The sequence below is a fragment of the Gopherus flavomarginatus genome, chromosome 4 (genome assembly GCF_025201925.1).
Source record: "Gopherus flavomarginatus isolate rGopFla2 chromosome 4, rGopFla2.mat.asm, whole genome shotgun sequence".
Classification (NCBI taxonomy): Eukaryota; Metazoa; Chordata; order Testudines; family Testudinidae; genus Gopherus; species Gopherus flavomarginatus.
Genome location: NC_066620.1, coordinates 143,122,885 through 143,141,790, shown reverse-complemented (window position 1 = coordinate 143,141,790; position 18,906 = coordinate 143,122,885). Strand labels below are relative to the sequence as shown.

Genomic DNA, 18,906 nt, shown 5'->3' with positions numbered 1-18,906 from the left:
GCAGGGGTCCCCAGTGCAGTGCCTGCGGGTGCCATGGCACCTGCTGGGGCATCTAAGTTTGCCCGCGTACTGCTCAGCGGACAAGCATCCGCCAAAATGCCGTCGACAAGCTGCGTCATCCAGATGCATCGCCTCCGAAATGCCGCTGATTTTCGGCGCTATTTTGGCAGTGACGCCTCTGGATGACGCTACTTGCTGGCATTTTGGCGGTGACGCCTATTGACGTTGTCGCTTGTTGGTGGAATTTCGGTGAATGCTCGTCTGCCGCCACGGTCCTCCGTGGCTTGTCTGGTGTCTGCCAGACGAAAAAGGTTGGGGACCACTGGGCTGAAGTAATCACTGATGTAAGCTTGTTGAAATCAGTGGAGTTATACCAGGAAGGAATTTAGCTTACTTTTGTTGGTTAACAGTTAGCTGTGATAGAGGACTCTATTATACGTGTTCTTTCTCTTATTAAACTGTGATCAAAGGTGGGAGGATGATGTATAATAATGATGGTTATTCATATGGTCCTTAGCGGAAATTGCCTCTAGTCCTGTGTCATCTGAGGAAGAGTTTCAGTTTTTTAATATGGACTGCTTTGGCCTTGAGGTTAATATGAAAGCTTTTAAAATTCTAAATAGGGTTCAGACATAGTTCTTTTTTTCTTTAGCTTGTACAACATAGTCATTTCATACATGTAGATCAGGGGTCGGCAAACTTTCAGAAGTGGTATGCCGAGTCTTCATTTATTCACTTCAATTTAAGATTCTGCATGCCAGTAATACATTTTAACATGTTTTAGAAGGTCTCTCTCTGTAAGTCTATATATTATATAATTAAACTATTGTTGTATGTAAAGTAAACAAGGTTTTAAAAATGTTTAAGAAGCTTAATTTAAAATTAAATTAAAATGCTGATCTTACGCTGCCGGTCCGCTCAGCCTGCTGCCGGCCTGGCATTCCATTCACCTAGGCTGGCAGCAGGCTGAGCGGGGCCTGCGGCCGGGACCTCTGTTAGCAAGGGGCCGGCAGCCAGAATCCCAGACCGGCAGCGGGCTGAGCAGGACTCTAGGCTGGGACCCCAGGCCGGCAATAGGGGGCTAGCCCACTGCCGGTATGAGGTGCCATCTGCTGGCTCCTGCCAGCCAGGGTCCCCGCCCCGCTCAGCCCGCTGCCGGTCTGGAGTCTTGGCCCTGCCCACAGAGTGGGTACCCTGGTTTTAGCCCATTCTCTTCCTCTCTCTCTCCACTGAGATGAGGGTGGGAGTGCAATGATCTGGGGGAGGGCTGGGGGTGAAGGAGCAGGCTGGGGGTTGAGGTATAGGGTGTGGCCAGGAGCTAGAATGAGGGAGGGGGCTCAGGGTTGGGGCAGGAGGTTTGGGTGTGGAGTGCTTACCTGGGCAGCTCCCATTTGGTGTGAGGGGTGCAGGTGGGAATGTTGGTGTGTGTGTGCAGGTGCTTCCGTTTGGTGTTCAGGTAAGAGTGGGGATGTGGGAGGTGCAAGAGTCAGGGTATGGGTTGTGGGGGGGGCTGGGTATGTGTGGGGAGTGCAGGAGTCAGAGCAGGGGGATAGGAGTGTGTGAGGAGTGTGCAGGAATCAGGGCAGAGAGCTGGGGGTGGGGTTCAGGAGTCAGGGCAGGGGCTGGGGAGGTGGCCTGGAGTGGTGGCGATGCTCCCAGCCCCCTGCCTTGAGTGGCTCACGGCAGGGAGCTGGAGGGGGTATGCCATGATTACATCCTCCTTCCACAATGGTCTTTTAGTGCAGACGGGGGGAAAACAAAAAACAAAAAAGCTGTGATCTGCGGCACTTAGGCTGCTCTACCGCCCCGGCTTCATTCTTCGTCGGCGAAGGTCCGAGAAGGACCCGCCGCTGAATTGCCGCCGAAGACCCTGCCCTGCCCCAGAGCCCCTGAATCCTCTGGGCGGCCCTGAGATGTTGGATCTGTTTGGCTTGTCTCTCAGTCCAGAGAGGCAACAAAGAGATCAACAAACAAATCCTTCCACCCAGATTTGAAAGTAGCTTCTTTCCTCATTGGTCTTTCTGGTCAGGTGCCAACTAGATTATTCAAACTGTTTAACCCCTTACAGGTAAGGGAATTCAGTACAGCTGCCAAGGAGAGATTTTATGCTACTCTTTCCTCTATATTTATGACAGTGCTGCAGTGGCACAGCTGTGCCGCTATAGTGTTTTTAAGTGTAGACAAGCCCTTAGCATGAGGTGAACTGATTCCACCCTGCGAGGTAAAGGCATGAGTCTGTCATTTAAAAGGTGTGCACAAGAAAAGACTGAGTGGCAAGTCAAAGCTACAGTTCACCTTGGAACCATAACAACTGCATACCGTAGAACCTCAGAGTTACAGAAACTTCCGTAACTCTGAGATGTTTGTAACACTGAACAAAGCACAGTTCAGGCTCCAGATCCAGCAGCTGACACTACAGGCCAGGCTTCAGCAGCAGTTGAACTGCCTACTGAGCCCCGGCATGAGCTTGTAAGCTTGTCCCCCTCCTGGCAAGTGTGTGTGTGTGTATGAAAACAGTGTGTCCCCCTCCCAGGGATGGAGGGTGGGAGGAAATCAGTGCATCCCCCTCCCAGCGGGGTGTGGGTGAGAGAGAAAGCGCTGCTCCTGCTCTGCTGGCTAGCTCTGGCTGCCTTGGGCTGGTAGTCCCAGCGCCTTGCTGTAAATGGCTGCCCTGCACATGGGGTGGGGAGGTGGAGACAGGCAGCCTGCCCAGATGTGCCTACTTTTAAGATGCAATACAGGCACAGTACAATATTTGCTTCTTTTTTCCCCACTCTGGTCTCTGCTGCTATATGATTGGTTACTTCCGGTTTCACTTGGTGTCCGGTTGACTGGTCAGTCCGTAACTCTGGTGTTCATGTCTTTGAGTTTCTACTGTACTATATTTTCCACAGGAATTCAGTGTACAGAATGGATGGTGCTTTCTTAATGAGCAGCTATTCACTATTTAGTTATCTCCTCACTGTTCCACGTGTGGTACCATGCCTTATTTACTGTGCTATTCAAAACTAGCTCTGAAGACAGAATTATTAATTATCTCATGGGCTTTTCTGTGCCACTTATCACTATGCCATCTGAATGCTTCACAAACAAATTCAATTATTTTCACAACACCTCAGTGAGATTTGGGGAAGGAGGATATCCCCATTTTACAGATGGCACAGTGAGATTAAAGTCCAAAGGTATCCAATTTGAGACACCCAAGACCTGATTTTTCAGAGTACTTAACATTATATACTACTCAATATGGTCAAAGTACAGCTCCCATTGACTTCAGCTACGAATGCTAAGCACTTTTCTGTAAATCAGACCCCTTGGTCTCAATTGGGCACTCAGAAAGTAAGGAATACACAATTAGCAGCCACTTGTGAAAAGTTTAAATGACTTGCTTAACATCACAGAGGAACTCTGTGGTAGAGGCAGAGATAGCATCCAGTTCTGTAGGGCAGCATTCAACTGCCCTAGCCAAGAGAACATTCTTGCTCTTCATGAAATACACTGCCTCATTTACTGCACACCTTTTGACTTTCACAACAAATGAAGCAGGGATTCTAAAGACAACTACTTCTTTCAACTTTAAACCTGGCATTTCATAGTATTTGTTTGCTTGGTTCTGCAATTTCAATGTTCCTTTAACATAATTTGTGTTTATGTAATTTCCTAGGTTTTAAAAAAGCAATCTGAAAAAAAAATAGAAATTCCATCATGTGGCATCATATTGACACCCATATGGTTCACCAGCAGGGTTGGAACCTTTAGAACCATGGCACAGACCTCTGCCATTTGAGGTAACTGATAGTAGTAGTAGGTTATCATCTTCTATGTGGACCAACATTAGACAAGCCTCTTTGTCTCAGTCTCCTTGCCCAGCCAGTCCCAGTCTTCCACTGGCTCCTTGTCCCAGTCTCCCCCCAAATACCAGTCCTAATTTCCCTCTCCTCCCCACCCCAGCTTCCACTCTCACCCTCCAAATTCCTTATCCCAATCCATTCTACCCCACTCACCCCTGACAACCCCTTTGCATTGGAGCCACATTGGAGCATCCCATGCTGTCTGGACTTCAGCAGAGGGGTCGCTGGGAGCACAGGAATGAAAGGTTCCCTGCTTTCAGTTCCACTCCTGCCCAGGGCAGCTGGGAGCAACCATTACAGGGAAAGTTCAATTCCATCTCTGTAGCCCTGGGCTGGAGGGAGCATGCTCAGTTGCTTTGTGGGCATGCACAGTCTGATCAGCACCAGGACCATAACCGGTAGACACATATTCTTCAGAGATTTTAGCTGCTATAGTCTTAAAAGACTCCACTGAGCATATGCTGGCCACACGCAGGTGGATTTTTACAGGGACAACAAAAGGCATTCTCCTAACACAAACTTCCACATTTCAAGCCCCTGCTCAAAAGCACCAGGGCACTAGAGTTCTCCAAAGAAAAGGCTGCCAATTATTTTTTATTATTGCAAAACATATTTTTTCCCAGCCTCAGGCTCAGAAACAGCTTAATTGTTTTAGTGAAATTTTCAAAAAAACAAAACAAAACAAAACAAACAAACCACAAAACAGTAATAAAAACCCCCACCAAAAAACCTCATCCTGTGGCAGATATCTGGCATGGGAAACTTCAGCCCAAATGGGTAAAGTTTGGCAAAAAGTCATACATAATTGAAAACAGGATCTTCTAATGGGAAGTGTCAAGCAATCTTAACAATATGCAGTTTGTTTAATAGTACACAGCAACACTACATAACAGTTTAGAACAGGAAATTAAGAAAAATATTAATGCAATTTAAACTGAAAGTGAAATTACATAGACAGAATGTAATCAGCCAGACTGGAATTCAGTGAGAGCACAACATTAACACCTTTAAACTCTTATGACAAGTGGCATTAACGACTGAGTGCAGTCAATGCCTCAGCTTTACACCTCATTTAAAGAATAGAAAACCTACATGATGCTAGCCTCCAATGCAGCTAATCATTCTAATATGTTCTCAAAACTCCAAAGCGCTGCCGTGGGAGCGCTCCCGCGGCAGCGCTTTGAAGTGTGAGTGTGGTCGCGGCGCCAGTGCTGGGAGAGAGCTCTCCCAGCGCTGCAGGTACTCCACCTCCCCGTGGGGATTAGCTTACAGCACTGGGAGCCGCAGTCCCAGCGCTGGGGCAGTTAACACTGGCGCTTTACAGCGCTGTAACTTGCTGCACTCGGGGGTGTTTTTTCACATCCCTGAGCGAGAAAGTTGCAGCGCTGTAAAGCGCCAGTGTAGCCAAGGCCTTACTGAAGCAGTGAACTCAATGAAGCAGCTATGCTGAAGGCAGACAGTCTTAAAACATATGCTACAGCAATAAGTATATGAACTGCTAACTAGCAGGACTTTCTAGTTCCCTTACTTGGGTTACTGACCGAATCTATGTTTTTTAGATCCATATGCTCAGGCCTCATGGAATAGACTGTAAACAGTACACCTTAAAATCATAAACCTTTAAAGGAACTTTGTAATGTAGACATCGAAAATTACTGTAACATTACTACTGTACCACCAAATACGTGCATGAGATTACAGGTCTAAATAAAATGTTAAAATATTACAAAATACAAACCTACCTTTTCCTCTACATTTCCGTTACGGTCAAACTGGTAAAGTGATGCCAGATGAGTAATAATCCACCAGCTAAAACTTAATGGATCTTTGCACTGCACTGGCTCAAAAACAGACATCCCTTCTGCAGTACCGGGTCTTTCAAAGACCTTCTTTAGGAGTTTATTCACCCAGCTCCAAAAAGACTGCAGAGAACAGAGAAAGCCAACCAGGGCTGCGTTAAATGACTTTGTACAATAGATTAACTAATAACCTAAGTCTATGTTAAAGGGATGCCTCTCATTACTATCCTGTTTACTTATTAAGATTGTCCTTTTGGTATTAAAGGAAAAAACAAGCTGATAGTCATTAAAAAAAATACTGAATAACCAGTAAGTGGTGCCAGGGAAAACCTAGAGCCATTTTAGGATTTTATTCTTCAGAAGGCAAATGGAAAACAAGGGCAGTGACAGGATGTCCATTGGTCATCATGAGAGAACACATCCCTAGAATTTTTACAGGCTAGCTCAAAAGCACATAGAACAGAGGTCTAGAAGATGGTGTATTCTATCATCCTCAAAAGAATGAAGAAAACAGAATCATCTTGCACTGGTGTGCACTGTAGTTGACCTGTCTAATAGAAAAACTGAACTACTTAAACCCTCATAGTAAAAAACAGTTTATGAAAATATTCTTAAAAAAAAAGTCTCAGAATATACAAAATATATCAAATGGAACAGGAACTTTAGACACAACCTAGTTCTCAAAATGGGTAACAATTTACCTGCACCTCATATAGAAGATAAATAATTATATGAAATGATATTAGCAAGGGAGAGATCCAGTAAGAGAGAACAAGGCCTACACATTTATTTATTTTAATTAAAGGAGCTAGCCTGACCTTTTTATATTTATTATGATCTTGCGTTAAAGGCACTGGATGAGGACTCAGGAGATCTTTTTACAGTCTCCAGCTCTGCCACAGCCCAGCACAATGGGAACGAAGGATTGTCCAGCGGTTAGCACATTAGCCTGAGAAGTGGCAGTCTCACATTCAATTCCTTGTTCCATCACAGACTTCCTTTGTGACCTGGAGCAAGACACTTAATCACAGAATCGCAGAACTATAGGGCTGGCAGGGACCTCAAGAAGTCATCAAGACCAGCCCACTGAGCTGAGGCCATAGCAAGTAAACTCAGACCATCCCTCACAGGTGTTTGTCTAGCCCACTCTTAAAACCTCTAGTGATGGAGATTCAACAACTTTCCTTGGAAGCCTATTCCAGAGCTTTACTGCCCTTATAGTTAGAAGCTTTTCCTACTATCTGACCTAAATCTCCCTTGCTGCAGATTAAGCCCATTACTTCTTGTCCTACCTTTAGTGGACATGGAGAATAATTGATCATTGTCCTCTTTATTATTTCATAACTTATCAGGTCCCCCCGTCTTCTTTTCTCAAAACTAAAACATGCCTACGGTGTTTTTTTTTTGTTTTTTTTTTAATATTTCCTTATACAGGTAGGTCAGGTTTTCTAAACCTTTTATCATTTTCGTTGCTCTCCTCTGTACACTCTCCAATTTGTACACATCTTTTCTAAAGTGGGGCACTCACAACTGGGTACAGTCAGGGCTGGCTCCAGGCCCCAGCACGCCAAGCGCGTGCTTGGGGCGGCATGCTGCGAGCGGCAGAGCGCTCCCCGCAGCATGCCGCTGTGCTTGGGGCGGCGAAATGGCTAGAGCCGGTCCTGGGCACAGTACTGCAGCTAAGGCCTCACCAGTGTTGAGTAAAGTGGGACAATTACCTCTCTTGTCTTACATACAAACACTCCTTTTAATATACCCCAGAATGATATTAGCCTTTTTCGCAACTGCAACACATTGACCACTCATACTCAATTTGTGGTCCACTATACTGACCAGCTGGTTAGTAATTCTCTATTTTGTAGTTGTGCGTTTGATTTTTCCTTTCTAAGTGAAGTACTTTTACTTGTCTTTACTGAATTACAGCTTGCTGAATTCATACCTATTTGTAACGGTCATTTTGAATTCTAATTCTGTACTCTAAAGTGCTTGCAAACTCTGCCAGCTTGGTGTTATCCTCAAATGTTAAGAATACTCTCCATTCCTTTACTCAAATCATGCACATGTGCCATTTCTAAAAATGGGAATAACACTCCTCTGTTCAATCACCTTTTGTCTTGTCTAATTAGATTATAAGATCTTCAGGGCATAGGCTTTGTTATGCTCAGCATTTGTACAGCACCTGGCATAATGGCACCCTGATCCTGACTGACTTGTAGATGCCACTGTAGCACAAATAATTAATAATAACAAAATTTTCACCAAACAGACTTTTTTATGTCTGCTCACATTAAAAAGTCTGAACACTCTACCATGAAGCTGTTTGATGATATTTAGACTAAATACGCATTACTGCAGTGCAAAACCCCTTTGAAAGAAGAACAGTGCTTTGGATTTTACGAAGATTGGCAGCTTTCAAAAGAGTTTTTCTAGTGTCTTTTAATAAATATTCAGGGAAAGATTGTAGCTGGGCCTTTCCATGCAAAACTGCCTAATGGGTGTGTGTGTACGTGCATGTGTGTCAGTGTCAATTAAGCAAGGACTACTTCCCTTCTCTTGCGGTCCCTCTCCCACCTCAATACAGAGTAACAGCCTCAATTGCCTTGCTTTTCTGAAAACAGGGACTGTTCCCTATCAGTGCCCTGAGCCACAAGAAAACTACCAGTGACAAAGCTCGAATCAGGACACAACAAACTCTCAAGTGTGGGGGCTAAGGTGGCATAGCTGGCACATTTGTCTCTTGTACGTCAAGGAGCATAATCTCTCCTAAAGCTCCTGATGGGGCAGTGCAACTGTGCATCACGGTGGATGTGAACTAGTGCATTCATGGCACAATCTGGTGCTTAATTTGGTAACTGACCAATCACTATTTGAATGTTCTGGATATAAACACTTTCCTATATTTTCCTCATGCTGTGCATGCAGCAATGTTCCCACTTACCTCTGTATGAGACCCTTTATTTCTGTGGTCCAGCAGATGAATAAGCAGAACCCATAATTCCTTAATGCAGCTACAGGGGTAGTGGTGACTAGTTAGAGCCTCCGATGGTCTAACCTGGTGAAGATAATATGAAGTCCATTCACTCACAGAGTAGCAGGGTATTTGAAGTTGCATTTTACATACTAATATTTCCATTCTTTGTTGCAACAATTTAGAATTTATACACAATTACAGAGGATTCTTGTGAAGCACAATTCACTATTCCATTAACATCTAAAATAAATCATGCACACAACAAAGGAACCATTATCTACCAATGTACAGTAGAAGTAGCATTACTGTTAAGCTTTTACCGAACCAGTTTCAGATGATTTTTCAAAAAATATTTAATAAGTGAAAGGGATGTTCTAAGTACTAATGAAAAGAGATAGCACTAAATACCAATTAATTGTGTACTAGTGAAAGAGAGAGAAAATGATTGATTAGATTCACTTGATGTTCCTGGGAAGAGAAGAAAAAGGTTCCAAATGATTTAATATTTATTAATTTTTAACATGCACATTTCTTAATGGTTATGCGTAATACTAACAGAATAGAATTTGTTTATGAGAGTTTTTATTCATGGGAGTATGTTACAATGCCTCAATGTCCCTACAATATTTCACATACCAGTATTTTGGTAGTCCGGCAATAAGACAATATTTTAACATGCTCCAAAGAGCACATTTTGAGTCATGTGTATTATCTGATTATTACTTTTTGTTTAGAGAAATTCTCTTCCGACTGATGTTTAATATGTAAAGCAGTCTTGTGGTGAGTTACCTTTCAGTCTCTCACACTCTGAATAGAGAAACAGCGATGTGTGTGTGTGCCTAGAGCAGAATCCACTGTGACAATATATCAAAGAAGAATGTGAGATTACTCTACTGGCTGGTATATAGCACAATTAGACTTCCTAGTTTAGATCTGCTAATGACAGGAGGCTGTGAAGAAAAGTCAGCGCACCAATGTTTAAAAAAATAAAATAAAGAGGTTACACAAAAAGGGAACATTACACTGCAGCTTGGCACATGCTGCTTGGGTACACAGAAAAGCACTAGCTCTGATTAACTAGTGCGATAAAAATAGCAGCGTAGCCAGGGGTAACATGAGCTAGCTGCGTAAGTACACACCCAAAAGGTCTGGGCCACTTTGTACTCAGGTGGCAAGTGCGAGTTCCTGCTCCTGCTCCCTTGGCTATACTGCTATTTTCAGCATCCTAGCTTGAACACAGTTAGCGTTTGTCTGTCTACCCAAAGTTTCCTTTGGCAAACGTAAAGAAGCTGTAACAGAAAGCTGAAGTTGTTGAAATAGGAGTGGTGTAAATATAAACTGTAATATGACATTGTAAGTAAGTGCTCAGTTAGCTTACTGCCAAGGTCGTAGTCACTCTCTTTTTTTGTTCATTTTGAGAGAGTTTGGAAAGATATTTTCTGCATCTACAGCTCATATTTGGAATGAAACCCAGCACATTCAACTTATTAAATGTGGCGCACACTTCAGTTCTGTACACAGTGCAATTCAAAATTACTCTCCCATTCAATTGCCAGATGGTCATGAATAAATACAACACAATATGAGTTTCTAATAAATAACACTCTTTAAAAATTGGGAATATTAAACCTAAGGCAAAATTTTAAAACATCAACAGCAGGGGACTATGTTTTCCTATGCAACTGTACAGCACCTAGCACAAAGCAGCCCTGATTATGATTGCGGCTTTCAGAGGCTTTTGCATAAAAGAAGTAAAATAATAATACCTTTGTATATTTGTTGATTGACAAGTTTATCAAATCACAGAAGAGGTTTCCACAGTGTACTTCAAATAAACTGATATTGGTTAAATTTTCTCCTGTTAGATTCATAAATCGGTGAGCATACACAATTTGTCCTAAAACACAACAAAAGATCAGATCTCCTTAATACTTGGGCTTGATTTATGGACACAAAGACAACAATTCCTATTCACTGTATTTGGGTCAACAAACAATTCTGAGAGGAATATCATTTTTGTTTACAAGCAGAAGAATTATTTGAGGAAAGTTTTCCCATTCCAAATTAATCCCTGTAGTCTTCTCCATTTCATAGAAGTTTGATATTATTCGGGCTGACAATAGGATGGTTGGCATTATATAGTTACTTGGCTGGCACAATCCCTGCAGTCACTACAATGCAGTAAAGTTTCTTCATTTGCAAAACTTTCTCAGTAACAAATGCCTCTGTGTGACAAATCTGAAGAATCAACCCAGATTGAGATGTCATTACAGAAGGTTTAGGAACAAATTGATAAATTGTACAGTAATAACTCACCAGGACCAGATGGTATTCACCCAAAAGTTCTGAAGTTACTCAAATATGAAATGGAGGAACTAACTGTGGTATGTAACCTATTACTTAAATCATCTTCTATACCAGGTGACTGGAGGATAACTAATGCGACGCCGAATTTTTAAAAAGTCTCCAGAGGCTATCCCGGCAATTACAGGTCAGTAAGCATAACTTCCGTACCAGGTAAACTGGTTGAAACAAGAGTGAAGAACGGAATTATCAGACATACAGATGAACATGATTTGTTGGGAAAGAGTCAAGATGGTTTTTGTGAAGAGAAATCATGCCTCACCTATCTATCAGAATTCTTTGAGAGGGTCAACAAATGTGATCCAATCAATACAGTGTACTTAGACTTTCAGAAAGCCTTTGACAAAGTCCCTTACCAAAGGCTATTAAGCAAAGTAAGCTTCATGGGATAAGAGGGAAGATCTTCTAATGGATCAATAATAAGTTAAAAGATAGGAAATATAGGCATAAATGGCCAGTTTTTACAATAGATAGAGGGAAATAGTGGTGTCCTCCAGGGGTCTGTACTGGGACTACTATTGTTCAACATATCCAAAAATGAACTGGGAAAACAAACAGCAAGGTGGCAAAATTTGCAGATGATACAAAACCAATCAAGATAGTTAAGTCCCAGGCAGACTGCAAAGAGCTACAAAAGGATCTCTCAAAACTGAGTGAGTGGGCAACAAAATGGCAGATGAAATTCAATGTTGATAAATGCAAAGTAATGCACATTGGAAAACATAATCCCAACTATAAGTACAAAATGATGGGGTCTAAATTAGCTGTTAGGACTCAAGAAAGATCTTGGAGTCATTGTGGATAGTTCTCTGAAAACATCCACTCAATGTGCATCAACAATCAAAAAAGTTAACAGAATGTTAGGATTCATTAAGAAGGGGATAGATAATATGACAGAAAATATCATATTACCTCTATATAAATCCATGGTACGCCCACATCTTGAATACTGAGTGCAGATGTGGTCGCCTCATTTCAAAAAAGATATATTAGAATTAGAAAAGGCACAGAAATGGGAATCAAAAATTACTAGGCGTATGGAACAGCTTCCATAAGAGGAGAGGTTAAAAAGACTGGGACTTTTCAGTTTTGAAAAAAGAGACAACTAAGAAGGGATATGACAGATGTCTTGACTGGTGTGAAGAAAATGAACAAGGAAACGTTATTTACTCAGTCACATAACACAAGAACTAGGGGTCACCCAGTGAAATTAATAGAGAGCAGGTTTAAAACACACAAAAGGAAGTACAGTAACTCCTCCCTTAACGCTGTAGTTATGTTCCTGAAAATGTGACTTTATGCCAAACGATGTTAAGTGAATCCAATTTCCCCATACGAATGAATGTAAATAGGGAGAGTTAGGTTCCAGGGACATTTTTTTTGCCAGACAAAAGACATTATATACATATACAGTATAAGTTTTAAACAATTTTAAATAAACAGTTTAATATCATACACAGCAATAAATGATTGTGAAGCTTGGTTGAGGTGGTGGAGTAAGAGGGTGGAATATTTCCCAGGGAATGCCTTGCTGCTGAATGATGAACTAGCACTCGGCTGAGCCCTCAAGGGTTAATACACTGCTGTTAATGTAGTCTAACACTCTACAAGGCAGCATGGAGGAAGGAAACAATAGATGCTGGGCAGTAGCTGCAAACACTTCCCTGAAAAAACTGAACATGATGATGAGCCCACACTATCCAGCTGGAGCGCACCACTCCCTCCTCCTGAAAGCACATGCACAACTGCACAACCTGACTTTCAAAAGTGCTGGGGGGGGGTGCATGCATGAGTGAGAGAGAGGTGTGTATTGTCCCTTTAAGTTTGCTAACCCCACTTCAAGTACGTTGCCTTTTAAGCAGATGAGCCAGTTCAGACAGGAAGCAAGAGCTTCCAGCAAGCTCACCCTGCCCCTTCTGTCCCCTCCTCTGTTTGGTGGAGAGGGGGTACAGACTGGGGGAGGAGGAGCAGGAGCAGGGGATATCCTGATACCAGCCCCCCTCCCGCCCACCCACGCCCCAAGCAAACAGGAAGCTCTGGGAAGCAGTTCGAAGGCAGAGGGCAGGGCTGGGCAGGAGCAGGAAGGCTGAACTGCTGCTGGGAAGCTGCCGAGCTACATACCCTACAGGGAATTTAGGGGAGATGGGGGAGCTGCCGGCCCCCTTGGTTCTAATCCCCCCAAAGAGGGGCTGCTCATCCAGAGAATCCTGCAAGCAGTGGACAAAGCAGCTGCCAAACGATGTTATAAGGGAGCACTGCGCAACTTTAAACAAGCTTGTTCCCTAACAGATCAACAACATAACAACAAAACAACATTAACACAGACAACATTAAGTGAGGAGTTACTGTACTTTACACAACACACAGTCAACCTGTGTAACGCGTTGCTAAGGGATGCTGTGAAGACCAAAACTATAACAGGGCTCAAAAAGGAACTAGTTAAGATCATGAAGGATAGGTCCATCAATGGCTATAAGCCAGGATGGTCAAAGATGCAACCCCATGCTCTGACTGCCCCTAGCTTCTGTTTGCCAGAAGCTGAGAGTAGACAAGGGAGGATGGATCACGCAATGATTGCCTGCTCTGCTCATTCCCTTTGAAGCCCCTGGCAGAACACAGGATATTGGGCTAGCTGGACCATTCGTCTTACGGCTGTTCTTATGTGTGTTCTAAAATCGTTACATGTTTTACAGGCCCATGAACTGACCACAAACAATTTTATCATTGGAAGGGAGATCTAGCACTGTCCTTAAAATGTGCTTGTGTAAAATGCTGGCATGACACTATGCCAAGTAGAACATATGGAGACAGTTACACAGATAACTAAGGAAAGAGTATTGGGTGCCATAACCTTGGACACCTCATAAGGCTTTATCTTACAAGGCCTCCACCTGCTGAGCTCCCACTGACATCAGTGGAAGAGAAGTCTTGCAGAATTGAGCCCATTTTATTCTTGAAGACTGAAGCTAATAACTGACTTGTGTGGAGTCAGGGTTTCACCTAAGTTGCTTCAGAGAGACCAAAAAAAAAAAAGACAAGAGCCTAGGAGTGCTACAAGGCATAGAGGATGAAAGGCCCAGTAAAGTTAATGCATATACTATAGTCTCATTGAATTTTAATGCTAAAACAGAAGCCTCCCAATGTGCAGAGGGTGTATGGATTTCCACCCAGAATCTGAACAACAATTAACAGCTCTGAAGTATAAAAAGGCTCTTTAAATTGCTTCCTGAAGGAAAAAAAAAAAAATTCATAGCAACATCAATTTCAAGAAACCCAAAATTCAAATTTTTCCCCACCAAATCCACTCATTTACTTTTTTTTTTAAATCATGGAAAAATGCTTAACTTCACCAGCAAATCACAGTGCTTTCATTATTCCCCATACCTCTATCTCTGCTTATATGCATTCTTTCTGTTTAAATTATAAGCTCTGTGGGGAAGGGACCTTGCCTTCCATGCCCTGCAAACCGTTGGTTTTATATAAAAAAAATAAAATAACGGTTTGGAAAGAGGTCTCAAAAGACAAACACTTAACCCCCAACCCTCTCACACATCATCATCTCTCTCTGTTCATTACAAAACTTTGTGGATCCCGTATACACAAGATTCTTTACTCCTGGGGGAATTCTGCGCCAAAAATGTAAAAATTTTATGCACAATATTTTAAAATTCTGCATATTTCATTGGTCAAAATAATACAAGATAATCAAACCAGTTTCAATTATTTTGGGTCATTTATTTCAAAATACCTGTCAGCAAGCATGTCTGTAACAAGACAGACAACAAAAAAGGATTCAGAAAATTTTTTCTTTTGACAAATAGATTCCTTACTGGACATATTAATACAGGACTCTTGAGTAATAATCCCTTTGAACTACAATACAGAACTGTATTTCCCATGCCCCTCAGAAACAGTGCAAAGGCTTGGGAGGAGTCCGGGATAACGGAGGAGCTGAGGGAGGTGGAAGTAAATTGCTGGGAAGAGACCTGGGTGAGAACTTGGAGGTTTGTTGGATATGGGTGGGAAAAGTATGGAACAGATATTTTTGCGGGACGGGGAGGGATTGTTAGGGAGCTTCTTACATGCAGACCCTGGCTGACCCCTAGCCTCTCCCATTCAGTCAGGCATATCTGCCCCTGTCCCCATGTGTCCCTGCACCCCATGTGTCCTTCACTCCCTGTCCATGTGTCCCTCCACCCCCACTCGGACACCCACTCCCTCCATCCCTATGTGGCCCTGCATCCCTCCCCATGTGGCTCTGTGTCCTAACCCAGCCACTTCCCGGTCTGTGTCTCTGTACCCTCTCCCCCGTCTCCACTTGTCTCTGCGTGCCCTCACCCAGACACCCTCTGTCTCTATGTAGCTCTACACTCCCTCCCCATCACCATGTGGCCCTGCACCTCCCTCCCCCCCGTGATCCTTTGTCTCCACTCCCATTCAGCCTCTACCCCAGTCTGTCCTCCTGCACTAGCCCCTAAGAGCCCCTGCCTGACACACCACACTGTCTGTCTACCCATAGACCCCCATCTCCTGACTTGGCCTGACAGGCACTACAAAGAAGGTACTACAGCCTCTCTCTTGTCCCTTGCTGGCAGGGAGCTGCTGTTCTTGCACCACAGTGCCCTCTGGTGGGCAAAAGGCAGAACGGCAGCAATATTTCAGCAGAAGCTTTTTTCTGCACAAAAAAATAAAATATGCATATATCATTAATTATGCATGCAGGCAGTAGCACAGAATTCGCACAGAAATACAAGATTTTTTTTGGATACTGAATCCATAACTAAACTGCTGAACAAAATCAAAGATGAATATTTTGGAGGACTCGCAACACTGCGGGTAAGTGACCAAGCATGAGTACTGCTCTTAGTGACATAATGAGGCATTTTGTTATTAATTTAAAGAGAAGCTGCATTGGGCCTCAAGTAACTGAGCAATCAAGGGTTTAAAATTTTTTGTACACATTAAAAAAAAACCAAAAGCAAGTAATATAAATGTTTAGAAATTCATTGCTTGAGGGCAGCTAATATCAAAGTTAAGCTTACTGAATTCAGGTGAACATACACTTTATAACTGTTTTTGCTGAAAACTCTTTACTATGCAACATCCTACTACAATAGATTTTGTACAGTTATATAATGTATTAGCTATGGGCGAATTTCTGCTACCTTTTCTCATGTTGATCAACACCTTATTCCATGAGGGGGTCCTATTTAGGTCAAGTTGAATTTCAGCTGAAAGGTCAATGGGATCCCGTATGGAGTAAGATTTTACAAAATCTGCCCCTTATATGTTTTAGTATATCTTTCTTATAGGATGTTGTGAAGATTAGTTAATGTAAAGTGCTATATGAATGTCAAATTATATTATTACTCCAACTTGTATGTGGCAGTTAAATATTACTGTAGTTCTTGGACAAGTATGTATCTGCCTTTCCATAACACTGTATTATGAAGGGAAACTTAACAGAAAGTCTTGTTGGCCTCCTTCACACCACCCCCACAACAGCAAATGAATTACTTAAACGGGAGCTGGCTCTCATATACCTCAATGTCTAGATTAGTACAATTTTTGTAATGCCCATATGTACCAGTCTTGGACCATTATTTAGAAGCTCCATTATTTAGAAGGGGATTTCAATGCAATGTGACACAACACTTCCAGAAAGCGGAAAGAAATAGTACTCTAGAATTATTTTTTGTGCTTGACTTGGCTGACATACAAAATGAACAATATATAAATAATCCTCACTATGCAACTCATATTGCCCTCCTTTGTATTTCAACCATTTTTCTCTAGCAAGCTGAATTGCTTTGAAGCTGGTCTCCTCGACTGCATTCCCTGACCTTTTAGTTTAGTTGCTACCATAACAGTTTCAGTCTACTCCTTGCACTGTAAAGCCACTGAAACTCCCTCCCCCCCACATATTGGTTTGCCCTTTCCTCACTATATTTTCACACACTCCTTTGGCCAGGGTCTCTCTCTTCTCCCAATACCTCCTCAGTGGTCGCCTGTGGACAAAAATGTGGATTTATTTATTTTTTTTAAATCAATCACAAAATCTCAAGAATTCTGATAAATGAAGCACAGACATGTTGCTTGGAACGGATGAGGAAGTGTCCTCTTTTAAAAATCATGGCCTCAACATAACATGAACGTGTTTCTCTATGGTCTTCTCTTCAAATCTGTACCAGCCATGCCTGGATACCCTTTCTACCCAGTTCACATCAAATTATTGCGTGCTGTTCATCACCTTTTGATTTTTGCAAGCAACATTCAAAGGGTGCATTTTTTTAAATTAAACTTGAGTCATTTGAAGTTTCAAGAGAAAATAGTTTGGTGGATCAGTCTAATCCCAGTAGCACAAATCCACAATACAATTAGATTTAATTGTCAACTTTCATTAGGACGGATCAACCCCGGATCAGTAACTGTATTGTACATCCAGATTAAGATGCACTAGCCAAAGCATGTGGGAAAACTTGGAAATAACCTGCCCTCACCACTCTTGATTTTAGCCAATGTCTCTAAAAGCAATTAAAAAGAAAAACAATTAAGGAAATGCAGAAACTAATCCCCAAAGAAAGTAAAATAATTTGGACAACTTCAGATCAGAAACATATATAACCCGGGAGGAAGAAGGGAGAGGGGAGAAAAACTAAATCACTAAAAATATGCAAAGCACAAACATGCACCACAAACAGATGGACTTACGCAGCATCTTCTCGCTTAGGACATGAAGAATTTCCAGCACTAGCCAATGGATATCCAAGTGGAGATGCAGTAAATGCCACGATGGAGGAAACAGCTGTGATAAAAGACATTTTTTTTTTAATTTCATATTTCCTAAGCGAAGCCTGGATCCTATACTAAGAACCACGAGGACAGGCAGGCTCCTATGACCATGTGGAGTCCCACTGATGGCAAGTATCACATTAAATGATGTGCTCCAAAGCAAAAGAGAAAATGTTCTTCCTCACACACTTAGTCTTCTGTTTACACGTTCACAAAATCTTTAATCTAACCCACAATCCAACTAACCAGAACATCTTAGTACAAGGTGAACAGGTGAAGCACCACCAAATCCCCATGTGCCCTTCTAGCATACACATTATTAGACAGCAGAAAACTGGTAAATGGACCATAATAAAGATTAACTTTTTCATTCAGAGGCAAGAGCGCTAACCACTTTAACCTCTGAGATCCCAGAGCTACTCAAAGTGCAATGACAGGCTTCAGAGGAGCCGCCGTGTTAGGCTGTATCGGCAAAAAGAACAGGAGTACTTGTGGCACCTTAGAGACTAACAAATTTATTTGAGCATAAGCTTTCGTGGGCTACAGCCCACTTCATCAGACGTAGCCCACGAAAGCTTATGCTCAAATAAATTTGTTAAGTCTCTAAGGTGCCACAAGTACTTCTGTTCTTTTTTCAAAGTGTAACGCATCCATCCCTAGAAACAGAGAACATCAGTTCTTGACTCAGAGTGAATGGCAGGAATCTAAATGTCACTCCTTACCATTAGTACTATCCTTCACTGTAATGATTTGCATAGCGCTCTAATCATGGTATCCCTTTTAAACAAAATAAAAAATATTCCCTACCCCAAATGGAAAAATCTTACAACCGTATACTGCTCTAGTCTATTAAATGTTCTAGAAAGAGAAATAGAGTTATTGCAGTTTTCTCCCGCACAAAGATGCTCTTTTCCTGTTTTAGACAAGTTTCAGAATTTGTCTTTATAAAAGTGCCTCTTCTAGTTGGGAACTCCAGAGTTCTCATTGTCATCATGGAGAAACACAATGAATTTTTGAAAAAACAAACAACAGCACTATGACAAGCCGATTGCTCAAGCCTATTTATTCACCTCTAAATGTAATTCCATTTTATCTCCATAATGCCAATAAGGATTCTAAAAGGGAAATA

At 42.2% G+C, this 18,906-nt stretch overlaps 1 protein-coding gene across 1 annotated transcript in view; it reads right to left on the bottom strand.

Annotated features, from left to right (window-relative positions):
• MMS22L (MMS22 like, DNA repair protein) overlaps positions 1–18,906 on the bottom strand; it is a 158,136-nt gene that overhangs the window by 113,379 nt on the left and 25,851 nt on the right. The window contains exons 7-10 of the mRNA XM_050949231.1: positions 17,697–17,790; positions 10,388–10,518; positions 8,589–8,702; positions 5,594–5,773 (exon numbers count right to left, since the gene is read on the bottom strand). Of these exons, the coding sequence (XP_050805188.1) occupies positions 5,594–5,773; positions 8,589–8,702; positions 10,388–10,518; positions 17,697–17,790 (519 nt within the window). The remainder of the gene's footprint in view (positions 1–5,593; positions 5,774–8,588; positions 8,703–10,387; positions 10,519–17,696; positions 17,791–18,906) is intronic.